Genomic DNA, 19,256 nt, shown 5'->3' with positions numbered 1-19,256 from the left:
CACCTCACAATTCAACGTCTTTATTACATTCCGTGTTCAGCGCTACGGCACAAACGTCCTCTGGGTCCGATGAGATAATCCTCTTTATCTCGGGCGGGAGCGTCTTATTACAGTAATCACTTCTACCTCTGATCTAGCGGAAAACAATCGTGCTTTGGCTTGTTGCTCTGCTCACAGGGTTTCTATGCTAAAATAATTTTTAAAAAAAATAAAAAATCCCGGTTCAAATCCAGTCTTGAAAGATGTCAAAGTAAAAAATCTCTATTGACAGTCATTGAAAGTAAAACATGGATAAAGTCGCAGTTTCTCTATGTTTGCGAGAGGCCGAGAATATATATCGAGTGTGTGCCCATACTAATAATATTGTTTTTATTCCGGGCTAATTCGTTATTGATTTCGCCCTGCGGGTACGCAGCAGCTCCGGCTATATCGGTAAATCAGCAAATAAGACCACACAACAACCTGATAAAGTGTTTGTTGAAAGTAAAAATGCCGCTTTGCATTCTGCTCAAGTCGACGTCATCGAAACGTTCTTGCCGTTGATTACTCCGTGCTCGATGATGCTTTGTTACCTCCGCCAAGGCGGTTTTGCGTTTGTTGTTGAAGGTTTTGCCGGTTGTGGTACCAGTGGAAGCTCAAAAGTAGTTGTGATATGCTCCGTTTTTGTTTTTTGTTTTTTTTAATGAACATTTACATGGTCAAAAGTCCTTCGACATTTGTTGCATTAATTTGCTGTAGTCGTTTTCCTCCCTAAAATGAATTAGTTAAGCCCTTCATTTTATTTATTTATTTATTTTACCGATTCTGACACTTTTTCCCACATAAGAATAACATGGATTTTTTTTTTTTTTTTTTTTTTAACGTTATCTAGGGTTTTTATTTGTTACAGTGGACGCCAGGATAGTATGGCTGTAACGTGTTGTAATCTTACCAAGCTTGTATGTAACGTTCTTAACATGAACATCGTGCAAATCAACTTGCGATTGTGATTGGTTAGCTAAGATCCAATCATGAGCCAGAACGTGTTGACATCATCCAAATGACGTCTTTTTTACTGGTTTATTGGACACGCAAATATGTCCACTGCAATCATCTACAGGTCTGAATTAAAATGTATGTTTTTTTAAATTAATTGATCTAATTGAATATGTGGTTGCTTGGTTACATATAAGTAAAATAAATCTAAATATACATACACTTTTAATAATGCCATATTTATTTGGATACATCATTTGTTTAAATGTAATTAAATTAGAAATAAAATCTATATATTTTTAGTGTCTTGGTAAATAAACACATTTTACTTAAATTCTATTCTATTTATGATTTTTTTTATTTAGCTTACTCATTCACCTCGCTGGAGTCTTTACAAAGCCAAATAAAAAGTCAAATGTGTATCCTTTAATGTGCACTAACACGGGCATCTTGCATTATGTTATGCATAATTCATATGCGCTTTGTGTATCTTTATAGGACTATTTGCCCTCATCGGATTGCCCCATGAATGTTGAATGAACTGTTCATAATTCCATAACTCCACCTTGACTAAGCTTGCTAATTAACATGAGTTTGATTAATGGCACCCTCCTGGCTATTGACACTGGAGACCGTGTGCGTCTCGTTTTGTTGGATCGAACTTCCGCGTTTTGACATAGCGGACTGCAGAATTCTGTCCTATGGTGTTCCACAGGGGTCAATTCCGGGGCCTCTGCTGTTTTCATGGGATCTTGCTGCCCCGGGATTCCAGCTTAAGAAAACGTTCCGTTGCTATCTGGATGACTGTCAGATAACGTGCTCGATATTTAAAGGTGAGTTGAGTCATTGGTTAATTCTAAAAACAGCCGGACACATGCCCCGTTACACATCTGCTTCCATTCCTTCCTTGTGAATAATTCCTGAATTTTAATTGAACAATTCTGACGCATGTACAAGGTGTGCATTCATCTGTGATGGCGTCCGTGATGCAAAACAGGGACGGTGGGGCCTTGGCGGAGGTCTGCGCTCCACTTGAGTGTCATTCTATTTTCATTTGGATCCATTTTTAGGCGGAACAACCCCAGACTGTCGTCAAGGTTTCATCCCCACGCTGAAAAACTTTTTCCTCAGAGTTTTAATTAGAGACCAGTCTTGACGGTTGCAAGACGGACGCGACGTCGCTAATCGACTCTCCGCCACGGCGGGCGCAACCGAGTGTAAAAGGCTTGTGATTATTTTTGCAAAATGTTCAAAATCGTTCAACCGTTTCGTTCGAGGCTTTGGAGGCAGCCACATCCATCAACCCCCCGTCCCATTCTACTCCCCCAACATGTGGCAGGTATTCCCAGGTACAAGACAAAGTGACAAATGCTAACGAATGGCGCGGGCAAGCAGCAGCTTGCGCGCACCCATTAAGTCACATTCATGGAGGCGGAATTCATGAGGAGCTCACGGTGACGCTGGCACAGATCGAGTGGGCGGAGTGGACTCAAACCCGGCCACCTCATTGGCCGCCTCTCCATTGAATTATGCTTCTTGGGGAGGCGCAAGACAGCATGAAAGCGTTTCGCCCGCAAACATCCAAATCCAAATCCAAGATTACAAGTACACTAAAGTATGGGGCTCTTCACATTCCATTTATTTATTATTTATTTAGCTTCAGAACTTTCCTTTCCTACACTGAGAGAAATGACCCAGACATTGATTGACCAAAAGAGTTGTGCAGAAATTCATTCTTTTTCCATTTGAGTCAGTATTGTATTGGATTGAAATACTCACGGGTAATAAAAACATGTCATCCAAATTCATTTTAATGGTTGTCAATTATATGTGGATTTTAACTATTTTACAGCGTGGCAGGCCTGCTTTAAAAACATCTTACCAGTGATGGGACATTGTGATTTTCTAGGAATGTCTTAGGCTGTAAGTGATTATTTAAAAATGTAAACACCAGCAGATACTTTACTTATTTAGCAATTTTTGGCAGTCAAAAAATAATATTTAGCCTATTATAAATTTGATACTGCGATTGGCTGGCAACCAGTCCAGGGTGTGCCCCGCCTACTGCCCAAAGCCAGCTGAGATAGGCACCAGCACCCCCCGCGACCCTTGTGAGGAATAAGCGGTCAAGAAAATGGATGGATGGATGGATAAATGTGATATTTTCATTATTTTTCATGTACAATTAGTACCTTTAAAAACCCATTTAACAACTTGCTGTCGACTGAATATGACATCACAAGGGCTCAGGTAACCAATCACAGCTCAGCTTGTGAGTGTCACATGACCAAACCTAGAAAACGGGTGAGCTGTGATTGGTTATCTGAGCCCTTGTGATGTCATTTTCAGTCGACAGCAAGTTGCGAAATGTGTTTTTAAAGGTACCATTTGTACGTGAAAAATAATGAAAGTATCAAATTAATTATAGACAAAATATTAACTTTTTATTGCTATAATGGGCTAAATAAGTGAAGTGTCTCTTTAAAGAAACAAAGTGCTTGATCTAATTATTATGAGATATCATTGACATCAGTTTCTTCACATAAAGTAGATGAGTATCATTCAATATTTAAAAACAACAACAACCAATTTGTTATTTCAGAAGTGGTTATCAAAATGGCTGCCCTTCACATTGATCAGAACCCAAGAAATGGGTTTCACTTTCAAAAAAGGGTTGGCGATGCCTGGTTTAAATCAACAGGGATCGCTCTTTCAAACATATTCCCTCTACGGTTGAAACACACTGGCTGGAAAAAAAAAAAAAAAAAAAAAAAAAAAACTTGAGCGGCAAAGTAGCAATACGCGGACAAAAAATGAAACATTTCTTTGAAGCTGTCTGTCTTAAGGCTCCAGTGGTCACGGTGACATTCGAGTCCCCTCACCCCACTTCGTGCTACGCAAAAAAAAAAAAAAAAAAAAAAAAAAAAAGGGATCAAGCCGGCGCACCGCTTACCTCCCATGAGATGACCAGTTCGTGCCTGCGGCCATTCCCGCCACTCACATTCGCCGGCGCCACTGAGGGCACTGAAGACCATAAAAGGAAAAGTTTTCACATTACACACCTCGAAGGCAAAAAGGAAAAAAAAAAAAAACAACCTTTATGTAGCAGTGTCTCAAAGGTACCTGCTTCTTTAGTTCGGACTCCTCGAGAAGGAGCGCTGGGATCTCCCGTACCGATGGCGTTGCTGGCGACCACTCGGAATTCGTACTCCACCCAAGGGTTGAGTTCGACGGCCACGGCCGACTCCAGGTCCCCGGTGACGGGCTCCGGGTCTGCAACGGGGTGAGACTTTTAAAATCACATATTTGACTCCAGATCCAAAGGTGGCAAAAAATACTCAAAAGTCTGTCTGGACTTAACTTATTCACTCCCAGCCATTTCACTGAAGAAACACCCTGATTTTGCAAGGTCCACAAAATATTGTGTTCTATTGCTATAAAAACATGAAACCTCCCAAAAGAAAGATTCAAGTCTCTTCTTTCATGAGGAAAAATTACATATGTATATCTGTTTCTGTTTTGCAGCAATTAGCATTAGAAGAGAGCTAAGTTTCATCAATATTCAAATTCCTGGTGAAAATACTGGCAAAAAGAGCTTGTTGCAACATGGCCGTGGCTGAGCTCTCATACTCTGCTGCCACCTGCTGGCTGTTTTTTTGTAGAACGGCCATTGCTTAAAGCCACCTCTTCATGTCAGAAGCTGCATTAAAGCCTTCTGAATGCTCTTGTGTAAGAAAAAAACATTTAAAAAAAAAAGTATAAATATGTTTTTGGGAGTGAAGGACAAAGTATTAAAAAAAAAAAAAACATGGCGACACGTTTTTGGGTTTGAATGCATTGTTTTGACGCCATGTTGTTAATGCAAGTTGAGAAATGTAAACCATCCTATTTTGGGAAAAAGGACCATAAAGGGGTAGATGTAAAAAGTCTTAAAAAAATAAATAAATAAGTAAAATATAGTTATCTGAAAAATTCATCCAAGTGCAAGAATAAACAATTTGTACTTCATTACTTGCCACCATTGTTTACAACACACAGCGTAGCCATTGTTTCATATTTAATCCAGCGTTCTGAGCCATGAAAACAAGACAAAAGAGAGCATTAAATATTTAGCTTTGCATATTTTTTCTACACTGGGTGGTCACAACCTGCTTTGTGTCGTTTGTCTGAAAACGGCTTCCAAAGCACATTTCAATCCGTCGTCGGGCAACGTTTTACACGGAGCTGAGCTTTTTCGTTAATCCCGGTGGGGGGGGGGGGGGGGGGGGGGACGCGCTCGTGAACGTATTTGCTAATCCTCAGGGACGCTACGTGCTAACGAAGCGTCATCCGGCGAAAGCCGTCATTAGCTCAGCAAAGTCGAGCGCGGCGACAGCATCCTGCGAACGTGCTCGCAATGCGTCCAGATTGGGTTTCAGCTCATTCGCATAAATTCTGAGCATCCGTCTGCACTTAGACTTGACTTTATTGATCCCTTTGGGAAATTTACATGTCCAGCAGCAATGAGAACAGATAATAACATAAAAAATAATTCAATCAATCAATAAATAAGGTTATTACACCTAGAGATTGAAATAATAATAAGAAGAAAACTAAAAATTGAATTATAACAACAACAACAACAACAACAACAACAACAACAACAACAACAACAAGAAGAAGAAGAAGAAGAAGAAGAAGAAGAAGAAGAAGAAGAAGAAGAAGAAGAAGAAGAAGAAGAAGAAGAAGAAGAAGAAGAAGAAGAAGAAGAAGAAGAAGAAGAAGAAGAAGAAGAAGAAGAAGAAGAAGAAGAAGAAGAAGAAGAAGAAGAAGAAGAAGAAGAAGAAGAAGAAGAAGAAGAAGAAGAAGAAGAAGAAGAAGAAGAAGAAGAAGAAGAAGAAGAAGAAGAAGAAGAAGAAGAAGAAGAAGAAGAAGAAAAAGAAGAAGAAAAAGAAAAAGAAGAAGAAAAAGAAGAAGAAAAAGAAAAAGAAAAAGAAAAAGAAAAAGAAAAAGAAAAAGAAAAAGAAAAAGAAGAAGAAGAAGAAGAAGAAGAAGAAGAAGAAGAAGAAGAAATAAATAAATAAATAAAAATTCAATCAGTAAATAAGGTTATTACACCGGAGATTGAATGCTAACTGATGCCTTTGGTGTGAAATACAGAATATAATACTTTTTTTTTTTCATTATTGTTGAAATTCAACTTGTTAAATTGACTTGTGACGAATTTGCTTTGGGATTTGGAAGGTTTCTAGTTCAGTCAAAAATCATTTTTCCTGTCTCGTTTACCTGTTTTGACCGTTTGCCATCCTAATGAAAAGGGGCTGCGGGCCTGTAGGTGGTAGTTACTGATCGGGCTGTGGTTGTCCAGGCCGCGGGTCCACGACAGAGTGGCGGTAGTCTCGGTGATCTCCTCCACGATCACCACACCGGGAGGGCCAGGAGGACCTAAAATGTTGAGAAAGATGAGATGGTTTGCATTTTTTTTATTTTTATTATTTATTTTTTTCTAGGTTCTTCACCAAGAATGGTAGCAGCGATGTCAAGAGTGTGGATGAGATACCACGACACGGGACAGGAAAGGATATTGGAGGGTCACACAGTGATCACTGTGGATGAACTCCTCCTGGGTGCCTTTCCTTACAGGGTACTTCTGTGCCCCCGCCGTGTTTTTATTTTTTATTTTTTTAAATTATGGATGTCCAGCACTTTGAGTTGCATTTGGAATGTATGAAAGGTGCTATATAAATAAAGTTGATTGATTGATAGGGAGTACAATCGGGTACAAGTAAGATTCCAGGCTACAAACCGGTACAATAAAAGAGTTGAAAAGGCCAGAAAAACCTTGGAATAAGCATTGCTGAGAGCGCATACGGGATACATCCAGAGAGACAGGTCAGTGCACCGGGAGAGTTTGAAGCCAAACCACAATATTCTTCAAAGGTCACCCAAACAAGCCGGTGCTAGCTAAAGATACAATTACTTGGGTGTCATCAGGAGCATGCCTGGATGTTATAGGGAGTGCATACAGGCGTGCGAATGTAATACCAGGCTAGCTAGAGGGTGATGGGACATCTTTGAAGGGCTGTGCTCAACCAAAAGTCGAATCTCGTCTCTCAACTTGAGCATGTATCGGGAGTGCATACAGCCGCAAGGAAGTGCTACCCAACAACAGGAATAGCCAAGAAGACTCCAATAGAGCTGCAGGTGCATCGGCCATCTCCTCCAGGGCATGTCATGGCATTGTAAGGAGCGCATACAGGCACAAAGGACAGATACCAGGAAACATCGCCAGAGGTACCTTCTGTTGGGGGAGCGCATACAGGTACACAGACAAGATATCAGGGAATCTTGAGGTAGACCAAAGAAAAGGAATCCTAATGGACTTCCACACAGAGAGGTAGCAAATGTTGTAGGGAGTGCATACATGGACAATTTAGAGCCTTTGAGCATGTTTTTGGAATTTGGAAGGAAGCCAGACTAGCACAACAAGAACATGAAAACGTCATACAGGAAAAACGGCGATGAGATTTGAACCGAGAACCACTTCTACACCGTGCTGCCAACATGACGACTTGTCAAGACCAAAGACAATTCATACAAATTGGCCAGTGGGCATTCAAACAAACATTCTGCTCCAGTCGGAATCAATACGCACCTGCTAGATATGAGAATGATGTCATCATGAAGGCAATTACACAAAGCAATTAGCATGAGTGGCCGTAATCTTGTAATCTCCCTCAACAAACCAAACAAACAAAGAAATCCGACTGAACAGCAAACACAATCAGAGCTGATCTGAGAGAGGAAACGCGTCGCCTTTTTTTGGGGGGGGGTGAGCCTTTAGATGTCAGGACTCGCCGTGTTCCAATAAAAGCCAACATATGTTTACCTCCGTCTAGTTTAGCGAACGCCGTCGTGGCGGCAGACACGGGGGACTCGGGGGAAGGCTGAGGTGGGGCGAACAGCTGGCGTTCTCTCCAATGAAAGGCAACGTGCCGTGTCCCCAGCAAGGTGTCCCGTTAGAAGGTTACACAAAAAAAGTGGCTCACTGGCGAATGGAAATGAGAACGCACTCGGAATGCACCACGTCGCTGCATTTGGAAAACTAATCTGGAGCCGGTTATGATCATAGCGTCGGTGCCATCATCGCGCGGTTACAAACACGATTAGAAAGGGCGTGATGGGAAAGTTAGCTTTTTAATTAGCTTGTTTACCAAACGAAGCGTCGCTTTGATTTTGCGCTTTGCGCCTAAAGGTTGCGATATATCACACCTCGAGTGAAGTTAAAATTTCATTTTATGTAGTAGCCAAATTGGCGGCCATTATCTACAGCGTTGAATTTAGTAACCAAGGGGCTATTTGCAGTAGCGGTGTTGCTAGCAAGCCGGGCTCCCCTCAAAGCCTGCAGCATCGATGAGTCTAGTCTTTGAACAGATTTATGGTGAGAGTCCACCGGGAGTTTGTTTTTTTGTGTCAGTCGACCCTGGATGTTGTTTTTTTTTTTTTTTTTTTTTTTTACCCCCATGGTGTTTGTTGTGCTGCTAGCTAGCCTGGAGAGCCTGGAGGTAGGGTTGCCAACTGTCCCGTATTATCCGGGATGTATTTTTGGGCTAAATTGTTATGTCCCATACGGTACCTCAAAGTTTCCGTTAAAATAATTCTCAATTGTTACACTAAATGCAGCGAACGACATCTTAGCCATTTTTAGACCACAGGTGCTCCCGTAGGTTGACAAGTGACAAGGAAGTTGCTCCTAGCCAATAAAATGAGTCGCTGGGTGTGACACGTGGAGATCTTGCAAGGTTGAGAGGCAATTAATAAAAAATAAAAAAATAAATAAAAAAAAAGAGAGAGAGAGAGAGCGGCACTTCCTGGTTTCGTCACAGCTTCATGTCGCCTACACTCGCTCTAAACGCCGATCTGCCTTCGGTGCCGGTTGGCGTGGGTTCACTTCTTCGCCTGGGAGACCGTGTGTGGCTTACAAGATGTAAGTTTGTGTGAGTGATAACAAAAAAAAAAAAAAAAAAACACTAAACGCTGATCTTAATATGTCGGCTGCGAACAGGGCGGGAGCAAGACAAGATGTATTCTCGTACTATTTATGAACAAATACCGCGAGAAGGACAGAAGACTGCTCGACACATTAGAAAGCTGGTTTGTAATCTATTAAAAAAGTTTGACTGACCTATCTGACTGTTTTGGTGACATTCCTTTTAGCGCAGCACCATCTAATGGATGCATAACGTAACCCCAGCCTCGACTGTAGCGCCTTATATATGGAACAAGTTTTAAAATATATCATTCATTGAAGGTGCGCCTTATAGTGCGGAAAATACGGTATATGTACTTCGTTCCTACCAATGGCTGATAACAAGCATGTTTCTCTGCAAAAGTTTGAAGAAGCCAGGCACGGAGACCAGTCTGAAACGGTCCCCGCTTCCCTTTGCGGCGTCAACAATATGGGCGATATCAAATTAAGAGCGGTTCCAGTCATCCAGCAAAAGCAAACCCAATTTACTTTGCGCTGGATGACAGGTCCTGTCAGCTCCGCTTAAAAGCAACCTTGTGCACACGGGGCCAGCCAGACTCTCACGCTACAATATTCATGGACACGCTTCAATTAAAAATAAACCACATACTTCCATAGAGGAGCTGAGGTGATCTCATGAAAAGATGTTAACTCATTTACTCCCAATAACGAATAAATACGTTTTTTTTTAATGCTCTAAGTGTCCCAAAGACGTATTTATACGTTTTTTTTAAAATGTTTTATGCTAGAGCATACAGAAGGCTTTGATGAAGCCTTTCAACTGCAAAGAACAGTTGCAGAAATGGTAGTTATTACACAAACGTCCAGCAGGTGGCAGCAGAGCAAAGGAGCTCAACCAGGGCCATCGAGGAAAAAAAGCTCAATTACTTCCCATTTTAAATAGATTTGTGAAAACCGATGAAACTTAGCTCTCTTCTAATGCTAATTGCTGCAAAACGGATAAACATCCTTTTTTTTTTTCCTGATGAAAGAAGAGACTTTAATCTTACTTTTGGTAGATTCCATGCTTTTATAGCAATAGAACACAATATTCTGTGGGCCTTGCAAAATCAGTCCAAATCCAGTAAAACGGGATTGCTTCTGTGAAAATGGTGGCAAGTGAATGAGTTAACAGGGTTGAAAGGTTAGAACGTTGTTACAAAAAGAGTACGTGAAGGTAAGAAAGTGATAGCACAATTATGCGAAACAACAACCAACAAACATGATCAGGGAGACATTTTTTCGACTTCAGACGAGCTCACCTCGCACAAGGAGTTCCGACTCTGCGCTCATGGTGTCGGCGCTGGTCTGGGCCCTGCAGCCGTACTTCCCAGCATGCTTCAGCAAAATGCTCCTAATCATCAAATCCACCGTGGACGACTGCTGCAAAGACATACAAGTCAGACATGAGGAGGATCTGGAAGGGCGCTTGAAAGGAAACCGTGCAATTCCTTTACATCTCGGAGCTCAAGCGGCTGGGGAAAAAAAAAAAAAAAAAAAAATTCCTGTTAAATTCAGCCGCTCGTTTCTGAGCTTTCGCTTTTCTTTTTCTTCTTCCTTTTTTTGCTCTGGGAAATGAGAAGTGCCGTAGGCTGCAAACCCATGCGGGCTCCTTGCAAGGCTGCTTAGCATCGATCCCGATTAAAATTGCAGAGGGCGCCTCCGCCGCCAACAGGGAGCTGCTGCTCAATGTCGTTCAGTGGCGAGACGACGACTCGTCAGGACAGATGTGATTTAAAAACATGCCTCCTGCATTTCGGGCTTGCAAACGGAGGTGTGAGTCGGTTACGTACTGAAGGTGCAAGTTGGAAGAAAGTCTTCAGTAACTTTCAAGTTTCAAGCAAGTCCCACGGTACTGGAGCAAAAATCAAGCAAGTCCCACCAGGTGATCGTAGGATCAGAGATTTAGGGGTGCTGAGATCCCCGACTGGCAAGATGAATTTCACTCTTTTGGACATTTGAATGCATTTCCATTCCCACATTCATCAAACAAACTTTTTTTATTTTATTTTTTATTTTTTTTAATGCAAAAGTCTGTCACTACACCATCACAACTGATAAAGGTTATTTAAATGTTGAGCCACAGCCAAAGAGGAATGTAGTGGATTTTTATAACAAATATATTATTATAATAGTGGCGATAACTCATTTTGATACAGCAGCACTTCTCCATCCACATTAACAGGATGACTTTTCTTAGCGAGTGCTTAATATAACAAAAATAGACCTTTGGACTAAGCTTTTTACACTGGCGTATTAGGGCCACATATAAAACTTTTTTTTTTTTTTTTTTTTTTTTTCTTTCTCAAAGTGAGGCTGATGGGGGTGTAATATTCCGCAGGAAAAAAAACAAAAAACAAAAAAAAAACTTGATAAAGTGGCAAATTTGTGACTAGAAAGTGGCAAATTTTGACAGCAAAATTGAGACCTTATAAAGAAGCACTTTTTTTTTTCTTGGAATATTGCCCGCCCACTCTAAAATAAATAAATAAATAAATAAATAAATAAATAAATACATAAATGTGTTGTTCTGATACCGATACTAGTATCGGCAGAGGTGCCGATACTGCATTAAAACAGTGGTATCGGTATCGCTGGCTACTCACAAATAACATGCCGATACCATTAATTCCAACGCTAATATAGGATTTTGGATGCAGCATCTTGCGTCTTGCTCGTGCACAACATTCATTGATATGTGACATGTTCACTGCATGCCGATCGAAGATATCTTATTGGCCCTTGAATGCTCTGAACCAATGGCAGGACAGCTTTTTCATGTTGAGGGGAAAAAAAACCTTAGGTATCGGTATCGGCCGATACTGCAAAGCTGGGTATCAGAATCGGTATCGGGGACCAAAAAAACGATATCGGAACAACACTAACATATATATATATATATATATATATATATATATATATATATATATATATACAGTTATAAATTATAAAAAAAACAAAAAAACATTCATTAAAATATTTAAAAACGACAACAACACATCCAAATAAAAACAATTATTTCTAAATGGAAAAAAAAAAGAAAAAAAAAAAAGAACAAATTAATTTATTTCTGCTTACTTTGGCTCGGACGGTCTGGATGTACTCAAAGTGTCCGCCGGCCTGATGGAAGCCGATGGGCTTGTGGTTGAACATCCACTGGAAGGTGACGTCCAGCGAGGTGTCGTGCGTGGCCTTGCAGCTCAGCACCACGCTCTCGCCAACGGTCACCTCCACGCGGCTCGGGCTCAGCTCCACGCGCATGGCCTCTGCAAGCACAAAGCTGCTGCACTGTCACCTCAGACGGAGCGCCCAGCTTTGGCTGTGATGTCATCAGGTTGTTGCTAGGCAGGGTTCCTGGGGCTTCATCTCAACTGCCCCGAGGAACTACTTCACTCGAATGCTTTTAAGTTTGTACAGTTAGGAAATGAGTTTATTTGCTGATTTTATGTTTGTTTCTTTTTTAAAAACTGGAATACTCCAATTTTCTTTTCATAATATTGAAACTTTTTTTCTCTACATTTTTTTTTTTTTTTTTTTTTTTTTTTTAACAACACTTAAAGCTTCACTCATTGAACCATTTTGGGCAGTGAAAAGTTCACATTTTGTTCAGAATTAATTTGATAACTTCCTTATTTTTCATGTACAATTAATACCTTTAAAAACTATTCTTTCCTCTTGATGTTGACTGATGATGACATCACCTGTGCTGAGGAAGTAGGTAACGATAATCATGGCTCACCTGTTTTATGCTGTTGGTCAGAAAAATTGAGCCATGATTGGTCGTTATCTACTTCCTCAGCACAGGTGATGTCATCTTTAGTTGACAGCAAGTAGAAAAATTACTTTTTAAAGGTCTTAATCGTACATGAAAAATAATAAAATTACCATATTAATTATAGAGAAAATACTAACTTTTTACTGCTGAAAATGGCTCAATGAGTCAAGTATCCCTTTAACAGAAATCAAGACCACTTTATTGTATTTTATTCTATTTTATTATTATACCCTGAATTAGTAATTTTTTTTTATGTTTTCATCTTGAAGTACAACTTGAAAAAAAAAAATCCATCTGAACCGCTTATTATTGCAGAAAAAGGATGATGAATCACAACTTTGTAACACATTCACTGCCGCTGACGACTATAGACGTCAAAGATCCATTTTTGCTGGGCTTTTTTAACATTTAAAAAAAAAAAAAAACATAAATAAATAAATTACACTTTGAGTTTGCTCGTGACAAATCATAACCATTCATACCAAATATGACAACTCTTTAAAAAAAAATAAAATTAAAAATTAAAAATTAAAATGAACCTACAATATTTTTTTCCATGTAATTTGCTTATACAGTTGAATGAGACGATACATTATTTATACTAGATAAATAATATTCGGCCAAATTAGGGTAAAAAATGTCCCGACTGCGCCACTTTTCCCCCCAGTGTGACAGAAAATGATAGCACCTGGGTCATGACTTACCTTTCACCCACAGCGTGGCCGTCATCTCGGCCCAGCCCAGCTGATTCTCCGCCCGGCACACGTAGTCGCCTTCGTCCGCTCGGCTGGCGTTGACGATCCTCAGAGTGTTGTTCCTCAGCAGCAACATCCTGACGCAAAAGCAACAAAAAACATCATCATCATGATTGAAGTTTTCAGCCCAAAACGATACCTCGTAACGATAGTCGCACATTGCTAAAAATAATTGGACGGATTACCGCACTGGATTGTTTGTGAGAATCACAGCAGCTACCTGCCTCATATTGGCTCATCACCCACAATATGGCGCAAACTGCTTTGCCATGTTTGTGTGTTGAGAGCAGGGGTGGCCAAAATTTTTCATTTGAGGGCCACATACAGAAAATCAGAAGGACGCAAGGGCCACATAATGTTTGAGAAATTGGGTTTAGTCCTAAAAATTGTGCAAATAAACTATTTGCCAAACCAATTTATTTGTATTATGGCAATAGGGTTATTATAGTTTTGGAATTTTTTATGTTAGTTTTTATTTTGTTTTGAGTTTTGTTTTTTTAAATGTAGTTAGTTTTAATTAGTTTTCAGGGTGGTTCTGTTATTTTTTTTTAAATTAGATTTAGTTCTTTAATAAATGCTTAATTTTTAGTTTAGTTAGTTTCAGTATTAGTTTTAGTTTTTATTTTTAATGTGTATTACTTGTGCACAATATTTAAAAAAAAACACCATGGGTGCAACGTTATTATTCTGGTTTATATCAAAATAAATCTACTAAAAAACATATTTAAAATCATCACCAAAGGCTCATGCATTAAATTATTTCCCAAAGACTAAAACGAAGGACAATTATAGTTAGTTTTATTTTTAGTTAGTTTTGTAAACATAAAATGTAGTTTCAGTTAGTTTTGTTTTTTTTAAAAACCATCTTCGTTTTTATTTTATTTCGTTAACGAAATTGTAGTTTTGAATTGTAGTTTTTTCGTTAGTTTTAAAATAAACTTTAATAGCACCTGTGTTTTTCGACACCTTCCCTTCTTACTTTGACCATCTGCAAACATTTTTTTTTTTTTAATTTGATTTGAACTGAGTCAAATGCCATTTTTAGCATATGTCACGGGCCACTAAAAAGAATGGATGGCGGGCCGCAAATGGCCCCCGGGCCGCAGTTTGGACACCACTGGTTTAGAGCGCAATCTCCCATAACGACACCTTGACATTGAAGCCTTTCAGTGCAGATCAATGAGCAATTTAAATATGTTGATGAGGCTGACCTGCAAGGTAACGCTCGGAGTCTGCTCTCATCTAACGGAGGATTTCAAGCGCAGATGTTCCTCGAGATAGAGTCGACGAGAAGAACGTTTCAGTTAGGGGGAAAAAAAAAAACAGTAAAGATAAACGACACGTTGACTTCAACTGCTTTTTGCTTTTGAGGTCGAGAACAAAAGCGGCACATCCGTCGCCTGACTATCAATTCTTAGGGGTGGGGGGGGGGGGGGGGGGGATTCTTTTTAGAGAACACAATTGCCTTATTTCACAGCATTTTTTTTTTTTAAATAAACGTACGGAGCAGCGTTACACTCACGAATTCTATCTGACAAAGGCTGTCAAACGCGAGAGTCTTGCATTTCACCGCCACGTCCTCTGGGGAGACGGCGAGTGTAATCGACGGGAAAAACAAACAGGTGAGCATGCCGGGACTCGTAAGTAGCCGCTGAAGGACGCGGCAAACAAAACGCCTGCTCGAGAATGGAGACAGAAGAAATGGGGACTCCAGTCATAGGTTTTGACTCCACTTAGATTAAAAGAAGGAGTTTCAATGCAATTAAAAAAAAAAAAAATTATTCTTAACATGTGAGCTATTAGTCGGATATTTTTTATTTTTTTTAATTTGCTATCGACGCTACCGTTGTAGTATAAATACTGTATTTCCATGTTTGACTGCTCTTAAATTGTTTAGTTAAGATTCTATTCCTTCGATGTTTCCTTCTATTTATCGTTCTTGTCTGTCGTAAAAAATCGGTTCTTCTCTTTCTCCTTTCGCCTTACCGTATTTTTTCGACTTATCGTTGTGGTTCATGTAGCTGAGAGAAATAAGCAGTGAATTAGCGACATTTCTGCTCAGCAGTTAAGTTTATTACCTCGTTTTTATTTCTTTTTAACTCATTTGCTCCCAATAACGTATAAATACGATTTTTTTTAATGTTCTAAGTGTCCCAAAGACGTATTTATACGTTTTGTTTTTGTTTTTTTATACAGAAGGCTTTGATGCAGCCTCTCAACTGCAAAGAACGGTTGCAGAAAATGGTAGTTATTACACAAACGGCCAGCAGGTGGGAGCAGAGCAAAGGAGATCAACCAGGGCCATGTAGAAAAAAAGCTCAATTACTTACAATTTTAAATGGATTTGTGAAAACTGATGAAACTTAGCTCTCTTCTAATGCTAATTGCTGCAAAACGGAAACAGATAGAAACATACTTTTTTTTTCCTGATGAAAGAAGAGACTTTAATCTTTCTTTTGATAGGTTCCATGCTTTTATAGCAATAGAACACAATATTCTGTGGGCCTTGCAAAATCAGTCAAAATCCAGTAAAACAGCCGGGAGCGAACGGGATTGCGAAATGTGAATGAGTTAATAGTATTCCAAAAAAATAAAATGTCCAACTGAACATTTAGTGTTATCGTACTATTCGCCCTGTTACCGGTTGGTTAAAGGGTGAATGCTAGCTTAGTATATTTGAATCTTATAAGCAGTTTTCACATAGCAAACTATCACTTTAAGAACTTCAAGTGGTTCAACTGAGAATGGTTTGGGACCTTTAGATGTGATTGTGAATGTGTTAGCACAGCTAACTAGTGTGACACGAATACTCATGTGTAATTGTATGATTTGACTTATGACATTTAATCCAAGTAATGACTCAACTTACTTGACACTAACTTGGTCCTTTTTTTTTTTTTAAACTTGAAGTTGAAAATTTAAAGACCCAGTCTGCCGGTTTCACTCAGGAAAATGCGCTTTTTAAATGCAGGATTTAAACAAACTACTTTTCAATTTACAGATCTGGGCTTTTCTTAATGTGTGGTGGTGATTTTGTCCTAAACCCCGACCACCCCAGCCTGTATTTTGCCATTTTGTGTTTGTTTTGTAAAAAGCGGGACGTTTCTGTGGAAAGACAAGTGTTTACACCCCTCCAGCCAATCGCAGAGCGGGGTGGTGGTGTGTCGCAAACGGGGCCGGACGAACGTGTCGGCTGCGTGACGTCACTCCCGCGGGAATTTGAAAGCACGCACGCGGTGGGGGTTTTGGACAAAATCACCACCAGAAATTAAGACAAGCCCAGATCTGTAAATTGAGAAGTAGTTTGTTTGTTTAAATCCTGTATTTAAAAAGTGCATTTTCATGAGTGAAACCGGCAGACTGGGCCTTTATTTTTATTTTTATTTTTTTTATTTTTTTTTTATTTATTTTTTTTTTTTTAAGAGCTCAGAATTGTTCATTCGGTAGTCTTACCGATTCAACGTCTTGTCATCATTGCTCTTTTTTTTTTTTTTGTGTGTGTGTATGTGTGCGTGCGTTTGCGTGCGTGCGTTTGCGTGCGTGCGTGCGTTTGCGTGTGTGCGTTTGCGTGCGTTTGCGTGCGTGCGTTGCGTGCGTGCAAATACGTATAAATTTATACTCATTCATTCACCTAAAACCTTACAAATATCCCATTACCCTTCGCCTTAACCAGGTACTTCAGAATCTTGCCAGAGTCGTGAGGTTTAAATGGAGACCAGAGAAAAGGTCAGAAAAAAAAAGAAATAAAGAGAAAAGAAAGGTAAATCAAAGTGAAATCCAGCACCGACCAAACACTTCCTGCCTTCCCCATGATTACAAAATCACAGACTGGGCCTTTAAAGACTTTCTTATGACTTGCACATGTGAATTACTTCCACCTATGGAAGACAACATCGCATGATGCTTCAGTGCAGGAATTACAGTATTCCCTCCTCCCCCCGGTCCCCCATCCTCGTCATCTATTTCAGGCTTGTGAGGCGTCAATGCCATTCAAATTAATTAATATTGTTTGGCATTTAAATCTACGCTGCCCCCCCCCCCCCCCCCCCCCCCCCCTTCATCATGCGCGAAGCTGATTGAAATTGGCAAAGAGGAAGCCGGGAAGGCGTGACCGAATCTTGACAAGCGCAATTCACGAGGCAATCTGCAGCCGGGAGACATTTTTCAAACGAGGGCATCAGGAAATTTGCGTCGACCCCCACCCTGAATAGCCCACAAGGACGCTGACACACAGAGGACAAGACGGGGGGACCGGTTGCCGACGCGGGACATGCAAATCCAGCCGAGTGCATTATATTTAAAGCAAACAATCACAATATGCAAGTGACCTATTTGAAAAAAGACAGGATTCAAATCTCATTTACACCTCAAATACGGCAAAGGTGTCATTTTATTCAAGCCTTTCTTGCGCTCAGAGCGCCTATTATAACTATGAAACCATTTACAGTAAACATGTCTAATCCACTCATTATATAAAGTGTTAGGGGCTGAGCCCTGCCATGAATATGAATAATTCACGAGTCATTTACGCCCAAAAAGGGTTTTGTAATTGCCTCTTTCTGCCACAAGATGGCGTCAAAACACTTATTTCGACTTAACATTTATTTAAAACTTCGGCTGCAATAGAGCTATAACCAACCACCTGGCCATGAATGAGGTTTACCATGCACATTGAAAACTAACTTGTAGCCACAAAGAAGGTATCATACCATGTATCATAAAATACAAGTGATTATTCATGTCAGGTTAAAGGGCAGTGAGTATTGTTTGTATTATTTATTTGACATTTAATGCTCCAGATATCCCAACTTGTTCATAGGCTGTCAAAGGGATCCAGGTTTGATTCTCGTGTTCTCCCACAATCCATCCATCCATTTTCTTGACTGCTTTTTCCTCACAAGGGTCGCTGGGAGTGCTGGAGCCTATCTCAGCCGGCTGTGGCCAGTAGGCGGGGTACACCCTGCACTGGTTGTCAGCCAATCGTAGGGCACACAGAGACGAACAACCATCCACGCGCACAAGCACACCTCGGGACAATTCGGAGCGCCCAATCAACCTGCCACGCACGTCTTTGGAATGCGGGAGGAGACCGGAGTACCCGGAGAAGACCCACGCGGGCACGGGGAGAACATGCAAACTCCACCCAGGAAGGCCGGAGCTCGGACTCGAACCCGAGTCCTCAGAACTGGGAGGCGGACGTGCTAACCACTCGGACACCGTGCCGGCCCTCTCCCACAATCCCAAAAAATACATTTTACATTCATTAAAGACTCGAATGTCTTCGTGACTTTGAATGTGAAAGGTGGTTTGTCAATGTGTGCTTTGTGATTGACCGACACCCGGTCCCGGGTGCACAAAATGGAGGGCTTGACATTCAGCATTAACGATGAAGAACTAATGGTTGCAATTGAAGCGGTTCTGTGCAAGGAGGAACAAAAAAAAAAAGAAAAGAAAAGGGGATTAATACTTTGTGTTTAAGCAACAAAAGGCTTGAACATTAGCGGAAATCCATGTTAATTACGCACCTTCATTAAGTCGGGACAGCTGTCAATGGCAGATAAACTGGCGCAGGCCTTTTCGATTCAACCCGACAAAAGAAGGATGGTCCTGCCATCCATAAAACTTGTGCGCTCTACAAAGGCCAATGTCACAAAATCTTTGCCACAGTCGGACCGGGTCAACAACTGAAAACCGCTTTTGTTTCCAGATAGGAATCACCATTATCACACTCTGGATCAGCATT

The 19,256-nt window shown here is 40.4% G+C and overlaps 1 protein-coding gene across 5 annotated transcripts in view; it reads right to left on the bottom strand.

Moving 5' to 3' along the window:
* Nucleotides 1-19,256, bottom strand: part of cntn5 (contactin 5) — a 211,790-nt gene that overhangs the window by 13,674 nt on the left and 178,860 nt on the right. For 4 of the 5 annotated variants that reach the window (XM_077494311.1, XM_077494313.1, XM_077494314.1 and 1 more), the window contains 6 exons: nt 13,463-13,590; nt 12,062-12,249; nt 10,246-10,366; nt 6,241-6,399; nt 4,099-4,248; nt 3,929-3,999 (listed from right to left, as the gene is read on the bottom strand). In XM_077494311.1, coding sequence (XP_077350437.1) covers nt 3,929-3,999; nt 4,099-4,248; nt 6,241-6,399; nt 10,246-10,366; nt 12,062-12,249; nt 13,463-13,590 — 817 coding nt within the window. The remainder of the gene's footprint in view (nt 1-3,928; nt 4,000-4,098; nt 4,249-6,240; nt 6,400-10,245; nt 10,367-12,061; nt 12,250-13,462; nt 13,591-19,256) is intronic. The other variant, XM_077494315.1, reaches the window with a different exon arrangement.

The sequence above is a fragment of the Festucalex cinctus genome, chromosome 13, assembly GCF_051991245.1.
Source record: "Festucalex cinctus isolate MCC-2025b chromosome 13, RoL_Fcin_1.0, whole genome shotgun sequence".
NCBI classification, from domain to species: Eukaryota; Metazoa; Chordata; class Actinopteri; order Syngnathiformes; family Syngnathidae; genus Festucalex; species Festucalex cinctus.
Note: the sequence above shows the minus strand (reverse complement) of the source record. Positions and strands in the feature narration are given on the sequence as shown.